Source organism: Callorhinus ursinus, unplaced genomic scaffold (assembly GCF_003265705.2).
Source record: "Callorhinus ursinus isolate GAN/ISIS: 27379988/994484 unplaced genomic scaffold, GSC_fseal_2.0 scaffold50, whole genome shotgun sequence".
Taxonomy (NCBI): Eukaryota; Metazoa; Chordata; class Mammalia; order Carnivora; family Otariidae; genus Callorhinus; species Callorhinus ursinus.
The window spans coordinates 8531913-8559852 of record NW_027397112.1 but is presented as its reverse complement, the minus strand read 5'-3'; the positions used below and the strand labels follow the sequence as shown (position 1 = coordinate 8559852).

Here is a 27940-nt window from a genome sequence, read left to right as displayed (position 1 = left end):
TGAGGGTTCATAGCAGCTTCAGGGAAGAGGGAGGGGCACTTCCTTAATCTGACATGTTTAGTGCCTGAGCCAGAGGAGGGCCTCCCCACTGAGGGACCGGCAGGTGGGAGGGTGCCAGGTTGATGCCCATGCAGACTGGGAAGCACCATGGAGACCCAAGTCAGAGTCACCCTCTTGCCCAGCCTTGCTGGCCGCCAGCCAGGATGACAGAGAGGGGACAGAGGTCTGGTTCTTAGGTTACCTGATCTTTGGGTGTCAGTTCCAGGGGTAAGGAGATACTGCAAGTCATGTTCCAGAAGAAAACCTTCCACCTCCTTTCCTGCCAAACACGAGCCTCTTCTCCCTGGACTCCAAGTGGCCCGGAAGTTGTCCTGCCAAAGGGCTAGTCTTCAGCACCTAGACCTTTCCAGCCCCAAAGTGGTTTGATCGATGGCCACAGGCTAAAATGACTAGTCTCACATTTTGGGATGGTGAGGAGACAGATCTATTATGTGTGTCGTGAGGCTCTCTAATGAAAGCGGTCTCGGCCAGGCTTCCGCAGGCGCTCGTGGGGCCACTCTGGGATGGCAGAACGTGGGGCTGGGTGACTCCTGTCTGAGCCTGTACGGCCAGCACATAGTAATGACACTCTCCAACGGATTCTCCAAAAATTTTAATTTGTTCTGGTAATGAAACTAAAGCGGCATAAGGACTTAAGTCCTCAGGCTAGGCAAGACATTGTGGCCTTGGAGAAAGCCTCAAGGTGGCCGGCAGGAGGCAGTAAGATGGACTCTTGGTGGGAAAGGGATGAACCACACAGATGAACTATGGGAAGGTTTTAGGGGTTGCGGTCCAAGCAATGAGAGGGATAAGGAGGGACTGCCCCAGCCTTAACCTGGTGCTTAACAAAAAATGCCCTTCCCTTCAATTATTAGGGCGAGGTCTGGGGATAGGGTGGGGGGCAGGTTGCTTATTGCTTGCCCCTCCATGGACCTATAGGATCTGAGAGCAGAGGAAGAGAATGGAACAGCCTGGTAGGACAGCAAGAGTGAAAAGAGGAAGTCACACAGTCCCCTGGGTTGAAGAGTCAAACCCTGGGCTTGGCCCTCAGCCCTCCAGGAAACAGCATCTCTTCCTTCCAAAGAGGTCGCCTGAGCTCCCAGGATGGAATGTCAGCTTCCTGGCCTCTGATCACTGGTTGCTGGGATTCCCTGGTGTCTCGAAGTCCTGGAGCAGTAAAGGAGGTTTCTCTCCAGGAATTTCTCTCCCAGTGAATAAGCGGCCAACTCTCGTGGCAGAAATGTCCTTTCTACCCAATCTGCACCCAGGAGGGTGGGAATGTGGCCAGCCCTTAGGAAGGGCCCCCGGGGTTCACGTGTCCCGGGACAGAGAACGTGCACATCCTTCAGAGGCTCAGAACTCCCAGTCGTCCACCTCTAGCTCTTCCAGGTTTGTTACCAGGCTGAAGATTCCACTGGGATCCTGAGGCTGGCTGCCCTCAAAATTGGTGATGGGGGTGACAGGGCGAAGTAACTCAGGCAAAGCCTCTGAGGCGCGTCGCTTGATCTGAGGGAGGAGAGACAGTTGGGGGTGGAACCTGTTGCTCTGGGTCACAGGACACCATGGGGCAAGTGACTGCATGACAGTTGGCCTGTTAGAGCCAAAAATCTTTATGAGAGGAAGGAGCAGTGCCTTTAAGGGGCTTCAGAAACATGGCCATTTCTCGGATTCAAAGGGAAGAGGACCCCGAGGCTAAGGAGGTGCAGGGTAGTTGGATGCACAGGCGAGAAAAACCAACCCACCCACCCAGGGAGCCTTGGGAAAGTGCTGTTTTACCTGCTTGAAGAAAGAATGGTTCAGGAGGGTGCTGGCACTTGGTCTGTAGAGGAAGGGGAAGAGAGACCACTATCACCCCTGTGCCCCAGACTTTCCACACCCTGCTGCTTATACCTTATCCTCAAGCATCCTCTCCTTCTTCCCTCAGCAGCCCCCAAAAACGACAGCCGGAGCTACCCAGGCTGGCTTCTTAGCAAACCCTTGTGCTAATCCCTCCGGCCACAGGGGCTCGGGGCTCCTCCAGGAACCCAGCCCTTTACAGGACAGATGCATGCTCTCAAACTCGGCCTTTGACCCTCCAGCCCCCCACGGTCCCCTGAAAGCCCGCTCGCAGCCCAGAGGAAATACCTGATGTCTGGGTTACGCTGAAGGCACTGCTCCACAAAGTGGTGGAAGTGAGGGGAAAAGGTGCGGTAATAGGGGTGGGATGGTGAGTCGCCATTGGAGGTCCTGGGGGTGCTGGTGGCCAGGCTGTCACTCAGGCCAGAGTTGGCTGCTGAGCGCGAGGTGCTCATGGTCAGCTCCTCGGCGGGGATGGTGCTGGTGTCCAGCAGGCAGGGCACCGTGCCGTTCAGCTTCTCCAGCAGCATCTGGGGAGGACAGAGCCGGGACCTGGGCTGGAGGGGGGCGGGCCCACTGGGAGGTCTATAGAGTTTCTTTACAGATACACTTTTCCCAAAATACAAAAGTAGTTTGGGGGGAGTAGAGAAAAGAGAAGCAGGATAAGTCTAACTTTTCAAAGCAATGCGGGCCACTGGCTCAGCAGCCATACCCTAGCCAGGCCGAAGTGCGGAGGACAGGGCCTACGAAAATGCACCCCAACCATGGCCGCCAAGGAAGGCGCTCCCTGTCTCCTCTCCCATTTATAAGACATCATCACATCCTTTTAACCATAGAGCCCTCACCCTAGGGTGAAGGCGGCCATCAGGTCACTTTCTTTGGAGCCTGGCCCCGGTTTGTGGTGCCCAGGTGCGTCCAAAGGGGCATGGCATGTGGCGCCTGCCCTGCCCTGCCCGGCCCTGGGCTGTCGCTGTGGCAGGCTGTGCAGCAGCGATGTGCCCGGGGCAGGCTCAGCTGCGGCGGCTGGGCCGAAGTCCTTGGACTCCACATGTGCAAAACTAGCCCCACCTTGGGGATTGCTGTCCTTACGGGTGTCCTCGTGAACTTCCAAGCCAGAAACCTGTAAGGCTCTCTAGCGCTGTGCTGCCTAATATGGCAGCCCCCAGTCACGTGTAGCTGTTTATACTTAAGTGAATTGAAATTTGGCTTACAATTCAGTTCCTCGGTCTCACTGGCCACACTGTCAGTGCTCAACAACCGCAGGTGGCCAGGGGCCACCATACTGGGCAGCACAGATAAGGAATTCCCACGATCCCAGAAAGTGCTACTGGACTGTGCTGTTTCTGGATCCATATCTCTTGTTCACCTCACGTAGCCTTTCACTTTTCCTGAGCTCCTTTCTGTGACGGCCTTAGATTTTTCTAGATTCCTTACGTAGGTTTCCATACCCTCCTAACTAGTCTGTTAGGTCTAATCCACCTGCTGTAGTGATCTTTCTAAAATAATGTATCTGAGGCTGTCGCTCCTGGGCTCAGAAGCCGTCAGCAGTTCTCCACATGCTTTGGGCCAGGAACCAAATGCCCTGGTATGGCACACAAAGTCCTTCAGGATCTGCCCTGGCTTCCTTCTCCAGCCACATCACCCAGCAGCCCCCTGGAAGTGCCTGTACTTCAGCTATTTGTAACTATCGCCCTTCCCCAGATCTTGTCCTTTCTTGACTCTGGGTCTTTGCACATGCTGTTCCCTCTGCCTAAGAGTTTCCTTCTACTTCCCATTCTTCACACAGTTAATTCCTATTTGCCTTCAAGGCTCAAATGTCACCTCCTCCCAGAAGACTCCCTGGCCCCTCTGCTCTACAGAGCTCCCCTCTGGCCATTTGCTACCTTCCCCTCTTCCTGTAGGGCAATCTGTGGGTTCAAGGGAGAGGGTTGCTCAGAGCCTGCTCCGACCCCCTCCCAGTTCTAGATCATGCTCCAGGTACTTAGGACTCAGGTAATCCTTGACCAAATATCCCAAGTCTGCTTCCTGGACTTGATAAGGCCCGGAGAAGCCTCTCCCCTGGTCTGTCTCCCAAAGGTACACTATGCCACTGGCTGTGTGTGCCAAGGAGTGGCCAAAGGGCAGTTGTTGTAAGGGGCATGAAAAGAAATGGAACTTATAGACAGAGGTTCCAAAGGTATCAGCCAGAATGTGGTAGCACAGAACCTGAGAAGTCTGAGAACTATAAATTAGAAACGGGCCTTCCAGGTATATTTATCAAGGTAGGAGGATAGAATGTATTTTATAAATTTATAAAAATGTGTTAACTTGATTTATACATCTAAACAGATACATGGCATGTGGGCCTCCATTTGCACTCCTGCTTCAGGCCCTACAGCAGTGAGCAGTGGGCCTGCTCCTGGGCTCTCCTCCCCTGGGATCCCCTCCCACAGCAGGGGAAGGCATGAGGTGGGCAGGCAAGAAGGAAACCAGGCTGCAGGCTCACCTGGGTGGCAGGCATATCCTTAAAGGGGACATGGCCATTGGCCAGCTCACAGGCTGTGATGCCCACACTGTAGATGTCAGACTTGGCATCGTAACCCTGAAGATTCTAAGTCAGGAGAAAAAAAGCCACAGATCACTCCATTTGTAGTCTTGGTGGTTCTTAGAAGAGAAGGTCACGGGGGCAACATCCAAGGAGAGGAACAGAAGGCCTGTCTCCAATCCGGCCCACTTTCCTTGCCTGTACTACCGAAGAGTAGCTGGTATTTTAAAGGAAAGAATGTTTGATGCTGTGTAACAAGCAGGAAGAAGGGTGGGGCCTCATGCTCCTGCTTAGAGGAGGGATGTGGAGAGCACCAAATATTTCCAGAATGCTCACCCTTCCTGTAAGATGGGAAGGTCTCTGAAGGGAATTGAAATAGCATTAGGTCCAGTTTGGGACCCCAGAGAGGGGAACAACACCATCTGCAATGGGCCCCTAACACCCACGTTGAGAGGCCCCCCGGGCCCACCTGCCGACAGGTGGAACCCCTTACTCCACTCAGAAGCGAAGCACCCCCATCCCGGGAAATTCCCAAAGGCTCCCTTGGGAAACTGAGTTGGTGAAGGATGGGGGCTCCTCGGGACTCAGTCCACCAACCTGCTGCAGGACCTCCGGGCTGAGCCAAGGCAGAACCTTGACACTGTACTTGGGAAAGTCGTGGACCACACGCTGCCGCTGCCCGTGGCTGATCATGCTGAGGTTGCTGCGTAAACCAGACAGGTAGACCTTCCCATCGGAGGAGATCAGAATGTGGCTGGCTTTGACACTCCTGGGAGGGTGGGGGCAGAGAGAGGGTGTCATGGGGCAGCAGGAGCCCCTCATGCCGCAAACCTTGATCGTCACATACTAGCTCCAGTCCGCTCTCTCCCTGGCAGCGTCCGGGTGTGTTTTACACATGTATATGTTCATGCCATTTATACAGAAACACATTTTTATATCTATTACACATGTATGAGAAAAGAGAAAACAGCATGACCCAATTTACTCATCACCAGATTTTAAAGCTTTCTTACATTTTGTTAAAGTTCTCTTTTATGCTCATGGACCACTGCTCCCCCTACCATCTATGCTTTTAATCTGTACTTTTTGTTTGGAGGCATTCTTGTCAAGGGTAGCATGGTTCTGTGGGCATATATTTCCAATTTACCTGACGGTGCTGTGTTACGCCTCCCATTCTTCCTTCACCCCTCCGTGCTCTTTATAAGATCCATCTGTGTTGCCACCTGCATACAACTAACCTTTGCTCCCAATTGCCACCTGTACCCTGGGTTGGGCTCTACCACTTTTACTCATCCACTCTCTCGCTAACATTGCCTCTAACCCCCATGGATGTGAACGATGACTCCCACAAGTACCCCGAGGGGCCCGTACGAGGGCTTCTTTGGGGTGTCCACCTGGAGCGCCAGTGACGGTCCCAGTCCCGAGTGACCCTGGCCGTGTCAGGCCATCTTCCGCTCTGCGGACAGGAGACCCCACCTCCGCACCACACTGGGCCTCATCCAGCCTCCACATTACACCCGTCTCAGGTGTATGGGGTGACAGCCTCCTGTTTTAATTTGCTTTTCTGATTATTGTTAGCTCTGAGCGCCTGTTCATATGACAGTTGGTCCTCTAGGTTTCCTCTCTTATAAACTTCAAACCCTTTGCTCTTTTTTCTACTGCTTTCCTGTCCTTTTCTTGTTGATTCGCAGGATTTCCTTGTTACAAATCTCCTGCGTGTTTTAGACAAAGCTTACATCTCGCACGCTGTCACCATTTCTTAATTTTGTTCATGGTGTCCTTCATTGGAGAGATCTTTAATCTTGATATAGTCAGATCCATCAGTTTTTTTGTCTTATGTTTTGGGCTTCTAAAATATCTAGACAGTCTTTGATGCCTCAGGTCACAAAAACATTTCCTTCTATCTAAGTCTGTAGTTTTATATCGGACATTGGGGCCATCTGAAGTGCTCCTTTGTTTGTGGAGTTAGGTAGGGGTCCGGTTTCATTATCTTCCCTACTGTGAGCTGCTTTTCCTGACACCATATACTCAGCAACCTGCCTTCCCCCTAGCCCCTCGGCATAGGGCAGACTTTGGGGCACATACACCGGTTTGGGTGCTCTAAGGAAGGAGGGGGCGGTGCAGAGGTCCATGTTAGATGTTCTTCTCACACAGTATTCAGGACCAAGCTGCTCAGTAAAGAGAAAGTCAGCACTGACAGACTAAATGCTCTTTCTACCAAGTCAGAGGCAAGGACAGAATCCCGAGCCTTGGTTTAAACTCTGACTTTGCTAACTTCAGTCAACTGTTTACTCGAGGGCTCATGGGCCCAGATTCCTGCTCTTGGAAAGGGCGATTATGCCTAAGAATGCACCTGTGTACATATCCCATGTGGTGGATGTAGTCCAGGGCCTTGAGCACCCCCTGCAGGATGTAAGCAATCGCCAGCTCATTCATGCCATCCATGAAGTGTGTGCAGATGAGATCCTTGGCAGAACCTGAAGAAAACGGTTGTGGGGGCAGGGGGAAGGGTAACAGAGAAGGGAAACCGTACGTGAGCCAGCTGACAACAGCGCTCTCAGAACACCTCTCTGCCAGGACCCCTGTCCCACTCACCATACGCCATGAATGATGTGACAACCCACAGCTCATTGTCTGCAATAAAGGTGGCTCGGTATGGCAGGATGTTGGGATGGCTGAAGAGTTTAGAGACATGAAGCTCCCCCTGAAAGCAATGGTAATTGGAAGTCAGAATCAAGGGCGTGGAACGGCATGAGTAACATGGGGACCTAGTACTTCCAGAAGCTCTTCTCAGAGTCCTGGGAGCAGCCTACGCCGGTGGCCAGCCAGAGGAGAGAAGCCAGGCTCTGCGGTCTCCACAGGCAGGCCAGCACTGTTCTGCCAGCTTCTGCCTGAGTTTGGCTCCACCAGCCGAGCTTAAAGAGCCTCAAGAAAAATTCCCCACCCACAGGGAAACCGCAAACAACACACTAGAGGGTCCCAGCTCGCCACCTCGGAAACGATGAGAACCAACTGCTGACTGAAGACTTAGGAAGCAACACGCTTAGAGCTGAGCTCCACTTCAATGGCCAAGGCACAGAACTCTTTAAGATAAGAAAACAAAAAATGTTTTCCTATTATAAAGGAAAGTATTGTAATCGATAGAACAAGGAAACAAAGCACCAGAGGGCAAATGATAAACTACTAGATATCCGAAGGGACTTCTCCAGCAACCTGGGATCGAGAGGGCAGCTACGGAAAGTGTCAGACCTATGGGATTTTAAAGTACATTTGGACAAAAGAACTACAGAAACTCCGGAGTCCTGGCCTCTGGGACATGAGCTAAGGCCGAAGAGGCAATACCTTCTACCTGTCCACTGCTCCAAAGAATTAAAAAAAAGAGGGGCGCCTGAGAGGCTCAGTCATTAAGTGGCTGCCTTCGGCTCAGGTTGTGGTCCCGGGGCCCCAGGACCGAGCCCCGCACCGGGCTCCCCGCTCGGCGGGAGGCCTGCTTCTCCCTCTCCCTCTGCCTGCCATTCTGACTATCTGTGTTCTCTCTCTATCTCTCTGTCAAATAAATGAATAAAATCTTTAAAAAAATAATTAAAAAAAGAATCAAAAAAAGTCCAACATGCTCTGGAATAAACTCAGATATCTTTCTTCCCAAATACCTCTGGAATAAACTCAGATATCTTTCTTCCCAAATACCTTCCCAAATAAACTCAGATATCTTTCTTCCCAAATATCTAAACTTTCGGTTCCATCCTCAGACTCTGACCACATGAATGGGTGGGTATTAGAGCACCATCAGATGAGCATGAATTCGGAGACACGTTATGAATGAAGCAGGGGGAGAGGCTGCATGTCTACTGCTGAAAATACCCTGACCCAGGCCCTGAATCGGGTTCCCAGTGCAAGCCTGCGTCAGTGACGGTGAGTCCGGTCCCTGGCCAGCTACTAGATCTGTGGTCTCTTCCTGTTTAACAGGAGGGCAGCTACTTGCCTCTCCAACAGAAGGGAACCTTGGGCCAATAGGACCATGAGAGCTAGCAGATGGCTGCTGCAGCAGAGCAGGCTGCCCTGAATCTGGAACAAGACTGCTGGGTTTGAATCCTGTGTGTGACCACGGGCAAGTTACTTAGCCTCTAGGAATTATAAAGGAATAAATGAGCCACAAAGCAGTCTTCGGAGAAGAGGGGACTATAAATTGGCCTAAGCAGCTTTATAGAATCCTTACTGCCAGATGCCCATGACTTTTCATGAAGAGCTTCTGTAACGTCTCGGTTTGGTCCACCTTTGTTTTCTGCCAGCTGCTTTCAGAAGACGAATGTAAGAGACGCCTGGTGATTACTACTGGAACTAAGAGCCCACCCTTCCAGTGCCCCATTCACAGTTCATTACCTGCAAGAATGTCACCATCTCATTGGAACAAGCTTCCAGGTTAATCCTTCGTACCGTCACATACTCTCCTGTTGGTTTGTACCTTGCTAGATTCACGGTCATCAGGTCCTCAAATCCTTTGCCTAAAAGAAAAGGGGAATGCCATAAACAAGGACAACAGCAACAAAGGTTGCCTTAAAGAGACTTGATCTAAAAAGAAGATTCAAGTTAAAACTGTCACTACTGTTACCCTCATGGCTGACATTTCTTGATTTGTCTCCTACCAGTTCCTTCTCAGCCAACCATTTGAACTGACTGTGGCCCAGGGCATCAGAATCGTACAAGCCAAAAAGAAAAAAATTGCGAAAGAGCTTCTCTCCTGGTAACATGATCTCTCTTCCCATACTTGGAAGACGAGAGCAAAGGAGACCCACCAAAGGTTGTTTTGTCACCGTGACTCCTGCTAACTAGCTGACAGCCTCTGGCACACATTCATTGGGGGTGCAGAGGATACCATGGCGGTGCCCTGGAGCCCGAGAATGGCAGTCCCTGGACTTTACCTATGACGGTGAGTAGCTCATAGCGCTCTCCCTCCGGCAGGAAGCTACTCATCATCTCCTGTTTAGAGAGGGATGCTATCGACTCTGAGCTCGCCTCATTGGTCTAAAGAAAAAGAAAAATAGGTTCGTAAGAGAATATTGGGTGTGGGATGGGAGTGGGAGGTGGTAATTCAGACCCATGAGGAGACTGGCATCTAAACATACAAATTCTGACTCTGGGTCAAAGAAATTGTTCCAGCACTATTCGATGAGAAATGTGAAATACCAGATGGTCAATGTAGTCACCAGCTCTAACATCAGAGCCAGTAAGTGTGAGCACCATCTAGGAATGGGGGTGGGGGACAGGCCCAGTTTCAGTCGACTGTTGATTTGCTTGTCCTTCCCAACAACTGGCTCATTTGCTAAAAACCATGAAATTCTTATCTGGGGAAAGGATGTCTGAAGAAAGCCATGTTTAGAAAAGAGAAGGGGGATGGAGAAGTGGGGGGGGGTTCTTGCTATGGGGAAAATGTGGCCATAAGAAGTCCTCTCTTTAGCAAACCAAGAGCCCAGACCAATTATTCTCTGATATTTCCAAGTGAAGCAAAAACAAAAACCCCAGCCAACACATAGGGCTGCAGGCAAGGAACAGAGCTGTCGGGTCTCATTCCAGGCGGTGGAAGTGACCTGCTTCCTTGTTCCTGCCACAAATGAAGCTGGACTCCAGCTAGTTAGGATGTGGGCATCACACCTCTGGCCTTTGAGGTCCGGAAGAAGAGTGCCCAGCAAAATCAATGGCAGACCAACAGCTTTTCCTTCAGCTCAAAAGGCTCTGTTTCCTTCTTCCAGACCTAAATGTATTTGCATGATTTCGGGGCCACGTTTTTCTTTCTTTTGGATCCTCTTTCTTCAGATGTGTGTCCTACTGAAATGGAGAACCTTAGGCCAGCTCAAATTTCATATGCTATATTCCTAAAGCTGAGCGCTAGGTAGGAAAAGGTTTCTGTGAACACACGAGAGGCCCCTGCCTCGGCAACTAGCCAGAAGAGAGTGAGTTCAGAATGTTCTGACACAGTGGTATTGCCTTGCTGGGGGTCCCTGACGTTTCAAGCACATCTGGTTTCAAGAATTCATGCTGCCAACGGGGAAAGAAACCACGTGGGGTTCTTCCTCTTGCACCATGTAACTATGACAGTAAGAGGAATCTCGTCAAGCAAAAGAGAGCCCTGTCAGCAAATTTCTAATTCAATCAATTTTTCTATTTCTGAGATTCATCCATACTGTTGTATTTAGCCATGCTATACACCCATTTGTGTAATAGTCATCTTGTGACTGTATCTCAGTTTATCTATTCCAGTGTTGATGGGCTTTTTGGGTTGTTTTCGGTTCTGCTATTATGAACTGTGCTATTAGAAACCCACTTGGATGTCTCCTGATGCGTATATGCAAGAGCTGTTCTAAAGCTTATGCCCAGAAATTGAATTGCTAGGTTACAGAGTAAAGGAACAATCAACTTTACAAACTAATGCAAAATTGTTTTCCAAAATGGTTATACCCATCTCCACTCCCTCCAGCATCATATGTATGTTCTCATTGATCCATTTTCCTCTATCACTTAATCAGACTTAATTTTTGCCAGTGTCATTGTGGGTTTGATTTACATTTCCTTGATTACTAATGAAGTTGAACATCTTTTCATGTATTTATCGGCCATGTGGGTTTCTCCTAGGTGAAACTGCCTCTTTGTGTCTCTTGTCCATTTTTCTACTGGGTTGTTCTAATGCAAGATTTCCCCAAAGTAGGCCCCCTGGAACACTGATCTTGGCAGTTTAACGCACAGAAACAGTTTACATGTTCAATTAAATGAGAAAATGCAACATTTTCTTTCTCATGGAGAATCATAAGACGTGCTTGCATATAGGGCGCCTGGGTGGCTCAGCTGGTTAAGCGACTGCCTTCGGCTCAGGTCATGATCCTGGAGTGTCAGGATTGAGTCCCGCATCGGGCTCCCTGCTCAGCAGGGAGTCTGCTTCTCCCTCTGACCCTCTTCCCTCTCGTGCTATCTCTCATTCTCTCCCTCTCAAATAAATAAATAAATAAAATCTTAAAAAAAAAAAAAGATGTGCTTGCATATAAAGGCTTTGACAAGTTTTATAGTAAGGAAACTTGTTTAACTTTGTTTAACCTAGCATTTCCCAAATCTACTCATCCCAAAAACCTTTTGTTAAATTTTGGAAAAGATAATTTGGGGAAGGCTATTTTAAGTAAGACAAATGATATCATACAAAGACTATAGGCTGAAGGGCCAGAACTTGAACTCTGGTCTACCACTTGCTCTGTGACCCTGGGAAGTCACTCAAAACTCTTAGGATCTCTGTTATCTCATTAGCGGAATAATTCCCAGTTCATAGGGTTGTTGTGGTGATTAAATGAGATGAAAAATGTAAAGAGCTTAGCGCTACCTGGTGTCTCGTACGTATTCAATTAATATGAATTCTCTTCTCCTCCCTCTTTTTCTGCCTACTGTTTGGTCACTCTCCTTCAACACATAAGATGCAACAGAGAAAACGAAGAAAACAGAATCCTAAGAAGAGCTCGATAAATAGTTAAGGTTGGTTTGATTTTGGTTTTTACAGTTACCTGTGTTTTCAAATGCTCTGAAAACAAACTCTAGGATCATCGATAGCCATTATAGCCTCTTGACACTGTCTGGTCTTCAGAATAATCCTAAGATAATGGTTACTACATCCCAAGTGCCTCAGACAGGTGAGAGATACACAACCAAGGGACAAAATGTGAGCAAAAAGCCCAAACCAGGAGCTCTGAAGTGGAAACTCACCATGTGTTTAGAACCGACAAGCTGCAAGCTCTATTAATTTTGAGTCCCATCCTCTTAACTTCCTACCCCTCACCCTCGGCACCTATTCTTGTTCTTCTGCGGATCCTGTTTTCTCAAGTATTAATCTACTCCTCAGTAAAATCGGTGTCATTGGTTAACAAAAAACCCAGGGAGTGGCTTGCAGACCCTAAGCCCCTACTTTGGCCTGTGAGGATCCACGTGATTCAGCCCCTGCCCACTTCTAATGACCTCACCCTGTCCCACATCCCCGACTTGCTATACTTAACCCATGCAAACAGGTTTACATGGGTCCAGTTTAAACTGAAGTCTCCTGCTCATGACCTTGTCATTGCCTTGAGCTGAAGAGAAGAGTAGGGGACATGTACCAGCCAGTTCCACCAGAGACAGAGTTCAACATATTGACCTAGACTGGAAACACCTGCCCTCATGCAACACACTCACTAGATCCCTTGTTACTAGGGGCACTTTGTAGATCAGAATCTGGTACCTGCCTGTGAGAAAGGACTGCATTTTTTAGCAGGTAGCAATATAGTCCCAATGAGAACAAATCTAAAACTACTATATATTTGAATGTCTTCTCCTTTCGAGGCAAACTCCTTAATATTTCTCTATTTGAAAAAGAGACTATGAAGGACAGCTGGAGTTGTGAGATGAAAGTACTTATTAAATGCATTTTAAATAACTCCCTTGGGAAAAACTACTGACAGATACTTTTTTAAGACCTATATCCCTTTTCCTTGCTACAAGTGCAGAGAAGACATACTGCCTAGTATGCTATACATTAAAGACACACTCTTGTTGAGCCTAGGTAGGAAATGATGTAGTAAACTACTGGTATGATTAGGTAGTAAGTTGGCAAATATTTCTACTATCTTTGTTGACTACAGAAAATGACTCAAAAGTGTTAGTTTTAGGAAATAAAATTCTTTAGGTAATTGGGAATGTGAGTTCTTGGCAATCAGGAATTGCATGAGGTGAACTAGTCTAGTGGTTGCTGTCCCCATCTCACTGGCAATGATCCTAAAATGGGCAAGTTCTAGTTTGTGGATGTTCTGTAGGTCTGAACTCAGAGAGAAACCAACCTTTATTTAGAAAAACAAACAAAGACAGTATTTTGAAAGGAAGAGGTCAGGTCTGATATTGCCACAAGAGAGGCGGGTTAGTTCAGTATACTGTTCCAGAGTTAGAAAAGGCCAAAATTCAGATGAAAAGGATGAAATGTTTAGTCCATTCTCTTTAAACACAGCATGGCACAGTTGTATTAGTGTGAGGTACAATCTCAAATTGTCTAGAGAAACTAATTCTAGCAAAGCTTCTTAGTTTCCCCCACCAGGAAAAGCATTTATTCATTTTGAAGCATTTGGAAAATACATAAGCTACTGATAGCCAGAAATGACCATTAAATAACTTTGTTTAAAGAGTTTAAGACGAAGTACAGTAGAGCACACAAAGACAATATTTGTGAAATGCTATATTCACCCCCCCCAACCAGGTTTCACACAGGATAACTCTTGGCATAACACCGGCAGCTGTGAAAATATAAAAATTATACATAATGGGCATTCTATTCAGGAGAAATGTCTAACTGATGGTACAGGGAATGTTTTTTAGTCTCCTGACTGGAACATATTTCGATCTGCCAAAGCTTCACTCAGAGAGAAATTCCTAGTCAACATCACCCTCCTTCAACGTGGGGCTGCCTGCAAAAGGCACAGATGCCTATCATCTGAAAAGACTAAGAAGTCTATTTAGAAAAGGGTTCTTATCCCCTCTCTTTATAAGACACTGATTCACATTATCAAAAGTAGCTTGGTAGACTGTGCACATCTGGTGTTACCTACTTTGGTAAAATTAACTACAAGACTAGGAAGCAGGGCAGGAGTCTTTCAACTTTTGCCAATAAAAAAAATGCATCTCTGTTTTGTACCTTTTAATGTGGGGTTTTGTTTTTAAGGTAGGAGATTTGAGGTTGCCTATAATCTAGGTAGAGCTCTGTATGATCTCTGTGGACTGAAATTGATTAGCAATAGACCAAGGATGGACAATGTAGTACCACTGGCCACTAAAAGACAACCACATGTAGATTGTTGAAACTTTCTTTCTTTCTTTCTTTTTTCTTTTGGAGAGGGTGGTGGGGGACTGGTAGGGTGTCAAGAAGAGGAGGAGACCTTAATCCTCAAGAGAGAGACAAAAAGTGCCTCAGACTTTTTCAGCTTCCAAAGTACACATCAAAATCTTTCCAGGGTGAAACCTGAATTTCCACAAGTAAAAGAATTACACTACAAATAAAACTCATTGAGGTAAGCAGAAACATACAATAATAAGCCAACCAAAAACACAAGTTTCCACAAGAAGTCATCCCCATGCAACAGCCATAGTGCTAGAGCCTAGAAAGTCACTTACTTTTCTCCGAGTGTCACCCGGAGGCTGCTCTGGAGTAGAGAAATTGATTGTTGGCATTTTGTTTTTTAGCAGAAGACACATCCACATTCACAACAGCAATTATTGCACTTAGGACTACATTTCTTTATGGAAACGACTTAAGAGTCATTATGGTAAAAAGTGCCCGCAGGGTTACATATGAACACACACACACGTACATACATGCACGCACACAGAGACCCAGAGTCAAAACACTATACATCGGTGGGGTTTTAAACATGAATCTCTGGCTCTTCAAAACATGGCAAGGCTACTATTCTCTGGGTATTCTTTGGGTATTCTTTGGCAACTATAATTCAACTGCTATAATTCTAGTCTTATATTTACTTTCCATCAGCACACAATGTTACTTTCAATAGGCTGGTTTCAGAGTCTTATACTGTGAACAAAACATTCATTACAAAGTTACAGAGATGGTTGGCTATTTCCCAGAAAGTGCAGGGACTTGAAAATAGGCTTTCAAAAAAAAAAGGCAAAGAAGGTTTTAATACAGCAACATATGTGGGACCATTACCCAATTAGATTCTCCAGTCACATGCATTCTATTCTGAATACAAATAAAGCAACAGTTTTTTGACCCTCTGCTACTCTAGGTGAAAACAAATAAAGCAAAGGACAACTGATATAACTTTCTTCCCTTAAATCAGATAAATTCTGTATCTGTACTTTTTATTTTCATCATTCTATGAAAGTGAGAAAAATCATCAAAGTTGATTTTTAACTGGAAAGTATTGGAATGATAACACATTTCCAAATATCTTAAATTAGAAATCAGAGCATCCAACTGTATTGTTAGAGGAGACTGGCTACAGAGTAGATTAGCCTCAGTTTGTCAAAACAAGATTTTTTTTTTGCTTTGGACATTAGTTTTCTGGTACACAAATGGCAGGTGCATTTGCTTAAGACAGTCTGTTAAAGGTAAGAAGCCAAGTTGAATAGATAAAAGGAAATCAAGTCCAATTGTGTAGAGCAGAAGGCAAATTCTAAGTTGTATAAAACTTGATAATATATACTTCCTCAAGCTGTAAACAATATACAGAACAATCCCTTCACTCCCCTCAGATCAGAGACTAGGAAATTGTCAAAAGACCTCCAGAGATCCTACACTCAAGACGCTGAAACCAAAATCCTTAATTCAATTCACATATACTGGAATATTTTTAACTAATTAATTGTAAACTGGACTCCTCCAACTCAATTTTTATCAATGCCAATGTTTACTTTTAAACCATGGTATTCCCATTAATGATGAGAAGAAAATCAGAACAGGACCAGAATATAGTATTTTTTTTTTCCATTAGCTTTTCCTTTACTCTGCAGCTAATTTTTATTCTTTAGAACTAAAACGAAAATAACTCATCATTTTTCTAAACTCTCATTTGTCTAAAAAATAACAAATAATATTCCCCTGGAAGGTTTTTGAGTGGCATTAAGGAAAATAAATATAACAGGTATCACCTAGTAACTAACAAGTTTCAGTTCTCAATGACTTAAGTCTATCTGAGGGTATTTTGTTTGGATCAGTCAACCAATGCACTCAATCTGATAACTTTTTTCTTTAGCTAAAGAGAGTGTCTTGGTATTCAGACGCAAAGAATGGGGTTCTACTATATTATTTGTATAGAAAAGAATTTTCTTTGCCTTAAATTAAGATGGCAGTTCTCAAAAAGGCTCAATTTGAAAAGAATCAAAGGCAAATGCCTGGCCCTGTCAAATCTCAAAACTGCAAGGTTACGACTTCTGAAATCAGCATGTGGATTTTACAACAGGAAGTCAGTATTTTTGTCCTGACAGATTTTTTTTCCTTAAGACTTCTTAAGTCTCATAATTTCTACCATGAAAAGATGAGTCAACTAGATTGATCAGTAAACCAGAACTTTTGTATCATTGCTACCTTGGTTCTGACTAATCATTTTATTTTTAAAATTTTCAAGGTTAGAGCTTTTAAACACTTAGTTTTTTTTTCTTTAAGAGTATGTCTTTCAACTGGACGAATACTTAGAAGAAATAAATATGCCTTTAAGTAAATACTGACTTTCTAACAATCAAGACAGGCCAAGGTCAACTGCCAGATGAGTCTTCAAATCTTTGGGAAACCATGGGTTCAAAATGGAGCCAAACAAATAGAACAACTGTCGTTTACACTTGCCCTTACAATTGCTAATTTCTAGAAATTGATTTAGTCAACAAGAGTAGTGTCATTTACCCTGAAGTGATGGCTAAATGCCATACTGTACTTACCTCCAAATAGCTCCAAATCTCTTAAGCCCTCAACAATGAACTTTTCCGAGACCCACCGCTAAAGAGGAAAACCCCAAAGAGAATTAGTATTTCTTCCAAGCCACAAAAAATTAGCTATCAGCCATTAGACAAATAAACTACAAAAACAGAATCATGCAGTATGGTTAAGATGCATTTTTATGGAATAATTTTAAAAAGAATCCTGGATTTAAATCAACTGAAAACAATAGGTTAATTCCTTTCTCTATTCTTTTTTGCCTAATTTGATAAATAATTCTTAAATTTGACAGACAGATGAGAAACATAGTACTGGCCCTAATAATGAAGAAGGTTTTTTGTCCTTCCTATACATAAAACTACCTTCTGGTTCCATCTGACTCACTCACTCAATGGCTGTCTATTACAGATGCTTTGGATCATGAATGCCAATGTGAAAAATGCTACTGGAATTCATAATACGGAAAATAGAGATGAAACAGTTTTTCACAGCCTCTGTTTGTAAAAGAAAATAGCTGCATATTCTTTCATCCACTAGGATTTCTAAAGACATCACCACTTATATTTTCTACCAGGTTTACAAGGACTACACTAACTTCACCAATCATGGTTCACTTTACTATCCCATTTCAAATGAGTATTGGATTTCCTTAATACTGATCAGTGGTCTGGTTTCACATGAATCAGGCAAGGTTGACACAGAAAAGAAGCTCGTATGTAAAAGTAATGGAATCAAGATCGAATTTCACTTAAGGACTAGTGTTCAAGTTTGGCTTGGGGGCATTCTTTCCACCAGGCAGAGTTCAGGCTAAGGAGAGAGTCTGTTTTTCCTCTTACTTAACAGTGAAGTCTACTCTTTCCAGTATAAATTATTCTTATATACACAAACACAAGAAAAAAGAATATTAAGTAATATTCAGAAATAAGTTGCATAATATTGGTTATGAATTGGAACTATAACATCATTTTGTCTTCTCTATATCAATTTTTTTCTAAATTAAAAAAAAAACCCAAAATAAAAAACTTGGTGTAAAAAAATAGTATGTGCTGTATCACAAAATATAACATATGCTTTAATATTTAAAGAAAGTGGTATGTTCATGTGTCATATAGCACTTCTTCCTTGTTACAGAATTTTCAAATAATTACTACTGCATTTAGAAATAAATACTTGATAATAAATAAAAGTGCTCTTTTATGAAGTCATGGAAGCTTATAAAGAAGCTAAATCCAGTATTTGTTCTTGAGGTCATTTTAGCTGGTAAAGTTTTCAGGTGTAATAACATTTTTCATGTCCAAAAGTCTTTAATGAAAACCTACGATTATACTCAGAAAAAGTGCTCCAATAATGACAATTTGATCCTGATTTTTAAAACACACAAACTCATTGAAAATACATAGGAAACAGGCAGCTTATTAGCAATTACATATCTATAGTGAAAAAGGACATCGATTCATTTAATTTTGTATGAGTGATATTCATAAAATAAGCAACCGTTTCTTCTCTACCAGTCAAGCTGGTGGGTATTTGGTGTCTCTGGTCAGCCTCTGCCTGCAAGCTCTTTTCTCAGGAGTGGTGGTTGCCATATCTGCTTTACTTCCTACATGCCTCACTTACATAGGATTCTGAACATCACATAAAAAAAACACCTACAGTATCTGTCAAAACACATCACTTTACAGAAAATAAAAACAGTAAAGCCAGAAGAATAGAAACACTCACCCTAATTCGCTCTGGTTTACTTACAAGAAAAGACATGAGTTCCTAATGTGTAGACCTACTTCAATTTCAAAAATTTAAACCTAAAAGGAAAATAGAAACAGGTTAGTCAAATCTCCTTTTACAGAAATGCCTTTTGATTAACAAAAACTTGCTATGAGTCTACCACTCGAAGCACTGTAGCAGACCTATAAATTTCTAGATTCTAAAGACTGGTTTAGAGAACCTTTCACTGACAATAAAACTGGCCAAGTACTTTCAGAAATATTGCAATCTCAATAAGAAAAGACAGGTTTGTTATTAATATGGTTTTCTTCTTTAATTTTTAAATTTCTCTTGACCCAGTTCCCCACTGATCCTTTCCCAGAAGCAATTACCTTCGATTCTCTTGGCTGTTTATCTTGCTTTTTATTATCATTCTTAAATAATGTTTATATGGCCATGACTTATCCATTTTAGACATTTATCTACTAACTTTCTACTATGGTAGATGAAGACTAAGCTCTCCTACATCACCTTCCTGCACCCTACTTTCCTGCCTTCATTCTCCCAACACAATTCTGGCATAATGTTTAATTGAATCAATAGTCCACATTTACATTGTTATGACTGTGGAAACATGGTTCAGAGCTGAGGCAAACAAAGACGACCACATGTTTTCTTGTACGCCATTTGTTTTCCTAGAGTCGATAATGGACTCATACTTTTTTACTTGTTTGGTTTCCCACATAGCTATTACTAACTTTTTCCAAGTGCTACATCTTTGCTATTTGTCTTATCAGTCAATATCTTTTACCATACATTCGAACTCATTCATTCCGATTTTTTCCTAGAGATTGCCTTTCCAAGGCTTTCCATCCCCCTGCTACGATCCAGACTAGTTGCTTTCTAGACCAGTTGCACTTACCCTTTTTTTTTTAAGATTTTGTTTTTTTATGTAATCTCTACACCCAATGTGGGGCTCAAACTCATGACCCTGAGATCAAGAGTTACATACTCTACCGACTGAGCCAGCCAGGCTCCCCTACCTTAGCCTTTTTAGTGTAGAAATTTGGATCTTCCAATTCTGGGAAATATTCTTGTATTATTTCCTTGATAATTTTGTCTCCTCCACTTTCTCTGTTTTCATGTTATAAAATTCCTAATAAATTATACTTCTAGAATTATCTAGAATGAATTTATACTTGTTTCACTCCTATTTTACAACTCTCCAAGAGATTTCTTCAATTTTATTTTCTAACCCTTCTACTAATTTTTAAATTTTGGTTACACATTTCCAAGAGCTTTTGCCATTTCTCAAATGTATCTTTTTTCATATCATCCTGATTTTTTTATGTTTGCTTAATTTATTATTAAAAATTATATCTAGATGGGCACCTGGGTGGCTCAGTCAGTTGGGCATCTACCTTCAGCTCAGGTCATGATTTCAGGGTCCTGGGATGGAGCCCCACCTTGGGCTCTCTGCTTGGCGGTGGGCCCGCTTCTCCCTCTCCCTCTGCCTCTGTGATCTCTCTCTCTCAAATAAATAAATAAAATCTTAAAAAAAAATTGTATCTAGAATGGTAAAAGCATAATGCATCATGACCAAGTGGGGTTTATCTCAGGAACTAAAGACTGTTTTAACACTAAAAAATGAATCAATGTATACCATACTGTTTTTGTCCAAAGTTGTTTGCAAATAAAAAACAACCAATTTTAAGGAGTTAAAAAAATGGTGGTGTGGGCAGAAAAAAAAAATGAACTCAGTAGGTAGAGCATGTGACTCTTGATCTCATGGTCATGAATTCAAGCTCCATGCTGGGCATTAGAACTTACTTAAAAAAAAAAAAAAGAATCGGGGCGCCTGTGTGACTCAGTTGGTTAAGCGACTGCCTTCAGCTCAGGTCATGAGCCCAAGGTCCTGGGATGGGGCCCCACGTTGGGCTCCCTGCTCAACGGGAAGCCTGCTTCTCCCTCTCCCTCTGCCTGCTGCTCCCCCTGCTTGTGCTCGCTCACCCTCTCTGTCAAATAAATGAAATCTAAAAAAAAAAAAACAAAAAAAAAAACAATGTAATTTTACCAGAGTAACTTAGTAAACAAGAAAAAAAATACAATCATCCCAATAGATAGAGAAAAGGCATCTGAAAAAATTCAATACCAATTCATGATTTTAAAAAGCCTCTCAGTCAATTAGGAATAAGTCAAATAGGAATAGAATATGGAATTTACCAAGTCAACTTGGTAAAAGATATGTATGAAGGGGGTGCCTGGGTGGCTCAGTCAGTTGGGCATCAGACTCTTGATTTCGGCTCAGGGTTGAGATCAAGTCCTATGTCAGGCTCTGCACTCACTGCTTCTCCCTCTCCCTCTGCTCCTCCCCCCATTCACACTCTCTCTCTCAAATAAATAAATAAAATCTTTAAAAATAACAATAAAATAAAAAAGTATTATGAAAAATGTATAGCTAACACCATAGTTAATAATAAAAAGAATTACTGAGTTTCCTATAAGAACAGAAACAAAACAAGAATGTCTGCTCTTATCACTTCTGTTCATCATTGTACTAGTGGTCTTGGCCAATGCAAAAAGGAAAAAACAGGAACAAAAGGCATACAGATTGGAAAAGAAGGTGTAAAACTCTATTCATAGACAACATGATTGTGTATGTAGAAAATTCTAAGTATTCTACAAAAAAATCATTAGACATAAAAAAATGAATTTAGAAAGAAGGTCAATTACAAAATCCAATTGTATTTTGATGTACTAGCAATGAATAATTAGAAAATGAAATTTAAAAAAATGAAACTACCATACCAACAAAAACATAAAATAATTAGGAATATTTTTTTAAAAATTGTATATTTTTTAAAACTGTATGTTTAATATTATAAAACAGGGCGCCTGGGTGGCTCAGTCGTTAAGCGTCTGCCTTCAGCTCAGGTCATGATCCCAGGGTCCTGGGATCGAGTCCCGCATCGGGCTCCCTGCTTAGTGGGGAGTCTGCTTCTCCCTCTCCCACTCCCCCTGCTTGCGTTCCTGCTCTCGCTGTCTCTCTCTGTCAAATAAATAAATAAAATCTTTAAAAAATAAATAAAATAATAAAACATTGCTAAGAGGTATTAAAGATAAGCTAAATAAGAGATATGCTATGTTCATAGATTGGAAGACTCACTGAAGTGAAGATGTCACCTCCCTCCAAATTGATCTATAGATTCAGTGCAATCCCAATCAAAATCCCAGCGGACTTTTAAGAAGAAATTGATAAGCTGATTTTAAAATTTATATGGAAATACAAGGGACCTGAAATAGCCAAAATGATTTTGAAAAAGAACAAAGTTAGAAGACTTACATTACATGATTTCCAGACTTACTTTAATGTTACAGTAATCAAAACAGTGTACTTTGTTCTAGGATAGACAAATGGATCAATGAAATGGAATAGAGAATCCAGAAATAGATCCATGTATGTATGGTCAATTAATTTTCAAGAGAGGGGCCAGAGTAATTCCATGGGAGTGTATCTGTAATCTAGATACAAATTAATATCTATTTAGAAAAAATGAACTTTCACCCTTACCTTATATGACACACAAAAATTAACTTGAAATGGATCATAGAACTAAAGAAAAAGTTAAAACTACTAAATAAAACAGAGGAGAAAATCTTCATGATGTTGGGATAAGTAAAAATTAAAAAAAAGAATGTCAAGAGCATGAAATAAGAAAAATATGATAAATTAAACTTTATGAAAATTAAAAACTTCTGCCTTCGAAAGACACCACTAAGAAAATAAACAAGTTGGGAGAGAACAGTGTGTGTGTGTGTGTGTGTGTGTGTGTGTGTATCTATGAAACATTTTATATACAGAATATTTAAAGAATTTCTACTCCTCAATAAGACAGTCTTACTCAATTTAAAAAATGGGCAACAGATTTGAATAGAAGATATAGGAATGGCCACTAAGTACATCAAACGATGCTCAACATCACTTGTGATCAGGGAAATGTATATAAAACCACAATGAGATACCACTACACACCTACTGAAATGGCTAAAAATAAAGACTGACAATACGAAATGTTGACAAGGATCTTGATCAACAGAAACTCTCATTCATTGCTGATGGGGATGCAAACTACTATAATAGGCACTTTGGAAAATACTTTATTAGCTTCCTACGACCCAACAAGAGAAATGAAAACATATGTTCACATAGACTTGTACATGAATATTCATAGCAGCATTATTCACAATGGCCCCAAATTGGAAACAATCCAAATGTCTATCAACTGGCAAGTGAAAAAACAAAATGTGGTATATACACCAGTGGAATAATACTCAGCAATAAAAAGGAACAAACTACTGATACATGTTAAGTGAAAGTCAGGCATAAATCTACATATTGGTTCCATATACATGAAATTCTAGAAAAAGTAAAAATATTATGACAGAAAGCAGGTCATTGGTTGCCTGGGACCAAGGGTGAGAGGAGGGACCAAATTCAAAGAGACACATGAGAATTTCTGGGTGCTGAAAATGTTCTGTATTTTGATTGTGTGGTAGTTACACAAGTGTATCTGTCGAAACTCAACAAACCATACACTTAATGTAGGTATATTTTATTGTAGGTGAATTATATCTCAACAAAATGACTTTAAAAGTAAAATGACTAAAACAAATAATCATGAACACTTTTGAAGAACCTAGAAAAAATCCCTGCCACATTTCCTTTGAGGGATTGTGGTAGTATATAGTATAGCAATGGGAGTGGGAACTTAATCAGATACATGGAGTTCCTGGAATCCTTAGAACTGCTTCAGAGAAATCAAAGCAATGGTTTTCAATCCAGGGGAGAGAGGAGGCCTTTCAAAATCATCTATAGATTTTTATCAAATTGCATTTATCCTCACCCCTATCCTAATCTTTTTTATTTATTTATTTATTATTTTTTAAAGATTTTATTTATTCATTTGACAGAGATAGACACAGCAAGAGAGAGAACACAAGCAGGCGGAGTGGGAGAGGGAGAAGCAGGCCCTCCGAGGAGCGGGGAACCCGATGTGGGGCTTGATCCCAGGACCCCGGGATCATGACCCAAGCCAAAGGCAGACGCCCAACGAATGAGCCACCCAGGCGCCCCCTATCCTAAGACCTTATAGAAGATCATCACATGTTGAGAATCATATATCCTGGCATGAAACAGTAAAAATATTGACTGATTTTTTTTAAAAGATTATTAGAGTGCACATTATTTAATAACATTAAACACAAAGCATCGTGCCAAAGAAATTTAAGAGGAAGCAGGGTCCATATCCATATGTAGTCTACAACAGAATATAGAATATTAATGTAGATTTTTTTTTTTTAAAGATTTTATTTATTTATTTGAGAGAGAGAATGAGATAGAGAGAGAGAGAGCACATGAGAGGGGAGAAGGGTCAGAGGGAGAAGCAGACTCCCCGCCGAGCAGGGAGCCCGATGCGGGACTCGATCCCGGGACTCCAGGATCATGACCTGAGCTGAAGGCAGTCGCTTAACCGACTGAGCCACCCAGGCACCCAGAATATTAATGTAGATTAAAAGATGATTTTTATCTGCAGAAGGAACTGTCTACACTCCGGAAAAATACTGGAAATAGAAAATAAAGTCAATCCCAAACACCATATATATTAATATATATTGGTTGGTTAAGCAACTGCCTTCGGCTCAGGTCGTGATCCTGGAATCCTGGGATCGAGCTCCACATCAGGCTCCCTGCTCAGCGGGGAGCCTGCTTCTCCCTCTGTCCCTCTCCCCTCTCATGCTGTTTCTCTCTCTCTGTCTCTCAAATAAATAAATAAAATCTTAAAAAAAATTAACTCATGTAGTTATAAAAACTTATGGATGCTCAAACTCCCACCTTCAAAAATATTTTCTATTTCCACCTTCAAAAATTTTTAATTCAGCAGGTCTGGGGAATGCACAAGTAGAAATGGGCAAGTCCTTATGGTGTTCAGCAAAGGGAAAGACAATTACTATAAGCTGGGACAGATCTGGATAGTTTTATTGAAGGGATGGGGCCTCAGTGTCAAATAGGACTTGAAAGTGGGAATTCCAAGCATGAAATAGTATTAGCTGCTCATTTTTAGCACTTACTTTGTTTTGTCCACACACACATCTTCCAGTTTCTAGAATAGTGCCTATCACGTAGTAGGCATTCAGTAATGTTGACTGACTGACCAAATATACCAAGAAGTACGTTAGCATTTTCCATAACCAACCACAGATAGATGAGAACAATGAAGAGGCCTCGTGTGCATTGTATCTTTGCACAGTAGGACGCAGTAGGACGCCACTGTAGGTTTTAAACAGAAACTATTTGTGACAAACACAAAACAGTGGTCTTAAAATCGTGTCTCTCAAACTTTATTGTGCATTCAAATAATTTGAGGATCTTGTTAAAAGTGCAGATTTTGATTTAGAAGATCTGGAGTGGGGCCTGGTACTTCTAACAAACGCCCACATGACGGTAATGCTGCTGATCTGTGGCCCGTCGTACTGACTAATGTTTGAGAAGCCTTGTTCTGAGAAACATTCTAAGGAATATTAATCTGCAAATGGATGGGAGAATGGGAGGTGAAAAATCCCCAGAGAAAGGAATGTTAGTTAGAACACAACTATAGTGGACCATATTTGGGGTGATAAGAGCTTGTAGCAAAAGGAATGCTAAGAAATAGATGGATAGGGGATGAAGGAAAAATAAAGAAATTGTATTCAGTTAGTAAGGACACCATAAGTCATCTAGCCCATCCTCCACCCTTCAGAGGAACAGCTTTTACAATATCCTGGATGTAAGGTTATTTAGCCTCTGCTTGAAAACTTCCCTGGCCAGAGACTCACTACCTTATCACGGAACCCATTCTACTTGTGGACAACTCTGATGACTCTTGATTTTTTTGTGTGTGCGCAAGTAACTGGGAAAGAGTAGTGTGTCAGCGACAAAACAGGAAACTCAGAAGTGGAAGTGGTTCTGGTGGGAAGATGAGTTCGAGTTTTTAAATCATGTTGAGGTTGAGAAAATAGTTTATCTATCTATCATCTATCTATCTATCTATCTATCTATCTATCTATCTATCTATCTACCTGTAGTGAGAAGATAGAGCAGTCAGAAAAGTAAGACTGGGGGCGCCTGGGTGGCTCAGTCGGTTAAGCGGCTGCCTTCGGCTCAGGTCATGATCCCAGGGTCCTGGGATCGAGCCCCGTGTCGGGCTCCCTGCTCAGCGGAGAGCCTGCTTCTCCCTCTCCCTCTGCCTACTTGTACTCTCTCTCTATCTCTCTGTCAAAAAAATAAATAAAATCTTTAAAAAATAATTAAAAAAAAAAAAAGTAAGAGAGACGTTAGAGATGGCTATGTAGACCTGGGAGATAGCAGCCAAAGCTATACAAGTGACAAATGCACTGAAGGAGAAAATGGGGAGAAAAAAGCAGAAGGCTGGGAAGCAAGTCTTGGGATAGGTCCATATTTAGGACATCATGCTTGAAGGCAGGTAGGAAATGAAGTCCAAAGGAAAAACTTTAAAGATTCTGCTTCCCCTCCTGGACCACTTTCATTCCCCCAACCTGGTTAATTTTGACCTGTCGATCCTTACTACTTACTCATCTCAGGTACCCTGTGCTACAGAAGTCCACCCTGATTACCATTCCCTCCCCCGTTAGGTGTTCAGCCTCTGTATTCAACCCTTACACATACCACAATGTTAACTGCCAGTGCATCTTATTCACTATTGCATTCCCAGGGGCTGCTGTGCCCAACACATAAAATGGGCACTCCCATATCTGTTAAATTGTTCATAGCAAAAATAATAAAAGCAGCAAGCACTTATGGTGAACTTACTGTGTGCAAGGATCTGTGCTAAATGCCTCACAGAGCTCAGCTCACGATAAGTCCTATCTTCCCCATTTTACAGATCAGGAACTTAAAGCTCAGAGAGGTTAAATGCCCTGAATGACACAGGCAACTGGTAGAGGACCAGTTAGATCTGTTCCAAAGCCTGTGCTCTAGAAACCAGAGTGATTACAGATAAGTCCAGGGAGAAGTGTCAAGACTGTGTTTGCAAAGATACAATGATGACTGCCTGAGAAGACATCGCCTGATTTGACAATGCTGCTGACCAGATGCCAAATAGAATAGAAAAGGATTCGTTTACCTTGCTTTATTTTTTTTTTCCTTTTTCCCCTGTTTCGTCGCTGTTTTTCTAAACTTCTTCCATGTCTGGGGTTACAACTACAAACACTGCATTTGAGTCACAATATTCTAAGAAACCTGGTTGAAAGGTGGGGGAACAGAGTTAACAAGTTCAGCACTGTAACTAATAGCTGAATAGGTTCCTGGCCTAAGGCAGGTAACCAGATGAGACTCGGTTTCTTCAATTCTCAGAAACAAGAAACAGTCTTGGGTGTCTTTAGACAGTATGAATCAGTCAATGAAGGACTGTCCTAAATGCCTCAAATACATACTGGAATACGGTTCTACTTCAACAGGTGTTATACACTAAGAAAAGGACCCGTTCGAACGGCTTTTCCTCTTCGGAGAAAGTCGAGTTAGAATATGCTAGGTTATCTTAACAGAAGGCTGGGCAGAAAAATTAGTCCCCCATTTCCTGGAAACCTGAACAATTTTATTTAACCACTCCCCTTCCCTCGCGCTCACTTCCCTACCTCCACCGCCCATCTCCACCCCAAATCTACTGTAGGTACTGAAACATTCTTGAAAAACAAACAAGACAATTAGAAGCTCTTTGTTTTTGCCGATTCAGGGAGTCACCTAAATCTCTCTCCCTAAGGAGGTTCGATCCGTGCCTGTCCAGCCTGGGATAGATGGGAATTGAGGTTGTGGGATGAGGGGAGGCGGGTCAGCACAGGATCGGCCGCCTCTTTGGGCAGGGCAAACTGACACCTGGGCCCCAGGCTCCCCATCTAGGAGTCAGGGGGAAAGATGGATACGGAAGGCAGGCGCTCGCCTCTCTCGCCCGGCAACTCCGCTCCGGCGTCTCCCGGGCAGGCCCAAGCCTATTCTGCTCTCAGGCTGCAGCCCCTCACTGCGGGAATCGAGGAGGACGGGGTGAAAAGGGACCCGTGAAAGCGTGGGGGGGGGGGGCAGCGGGATGGCCGATCTGACGAAGGCCCGCCCCTGAGGAGATGGAATCGGCGTCAGGGCGAGAAGGCACTGGTCCCTGGAGCGCACCAGGCGGCCCCGCCAGCCCGGTACCTGGTCCTGGAGTTAGCAAGCAGTCCCGACCCCGTCTCAGCTCCGCCTCCTTAGTTTAGGGCCGCGCCGCCAGGCCGGTTGCTGGGGGTTGGGGGAGGTACGCAACGTGCCATGCGCAGTAGCGGGACCCGGGTAGGGCTGGTGGAGGAGAGCCCCG

General features: G+C 43.2%; 2 protein-coding genes across 20 annotated transcripts in view; one reads left to right on the top strand and one right to left on the bottom strand.

Annotated features, from left to right (window-relative positions):
* The window catches only part of LOC141370905 (uncharacterized), a 46759-nt gene that overhangs the window by 2805 nt on the left and 16014 nt on the right, over positions 1-27940 (top strand). Inside the window, exon 4 of the mRNA XM_073883143.1 lies at positions 11851-11908. The gene's annotated coding sequence lies outside the window, so the exon portion shown is untranslated. The remainder of the gene's footprint in view (positions 1-11850; positions 11909-27940) is intronic.
* On the bottom strand, positions 638-27940 carry STRADA (STE20 related adaptor alpha). Of its 19 annotated transcripts, none has more exons than XM_073883036.1 (14): positions 27784-27940; positions 26723-26838; positions 18561-18640; positions 16841-16898; positions 14561-14589; positions 9319-9421; positions 8780-8901; positions 6995-7103; positions 6753-6876; positions 4997-5168; positions 4361-4465; positions 2164-2432; positions 1816-1858; positions 638-1545 (listed from the first exon to the last, which is right to left on the bottom strand). In XM_073883036.1, the coding sequence occupies exons 3-14, from the start codon at positions 18594-18596 to the stop codon at positions 1393-1395; spliced, it is 1323 nt and encodes a 440-aa protein (XP_073739137.1). In that variant the 5' UTR covers positions 18597-18640; positions 26723-26838; positions 27784-27940; the 3' UTR covers positions 638-1392. The 19 variants fall into 19 exon arrangements, with proteins under 19 accessions (XP_073739137.1, XP_025745967.2, XP_073739140.1 ...); XM_025890182.2 differs by having other exon boundaries at positions 2164-2405; XM_073883039.1 differs by having other exon boundaries at positions 18585-18640.

What these genes read in the sequence shown, in the direction of transcription:
- STRADA (XM_073883036.1), bottom strand. Translation starts at nt 18,596, where the DNA reads ATGTCTTTTCTTGTAAGTAAACCAGAGCGAATTAGG. An exon ending in CGGGTGACACTCGGAGAAAA is followed by an intron (nt 9,422 to 14,560) that starts GTAAGTGACTTT and finishes CTTTTTCTTTAG; the next exon opens with ACCAATGAGGCGAGCTCAGA. An exon ending in CACATCATTCATGGCGTATG is followed by an intron (nt 6,877 to 6,994) that starts GTGAGTGGGACA and finishes CGTTTTCTTCAG; the next exon opens with GTTCTGCCAAGGATCTCATC.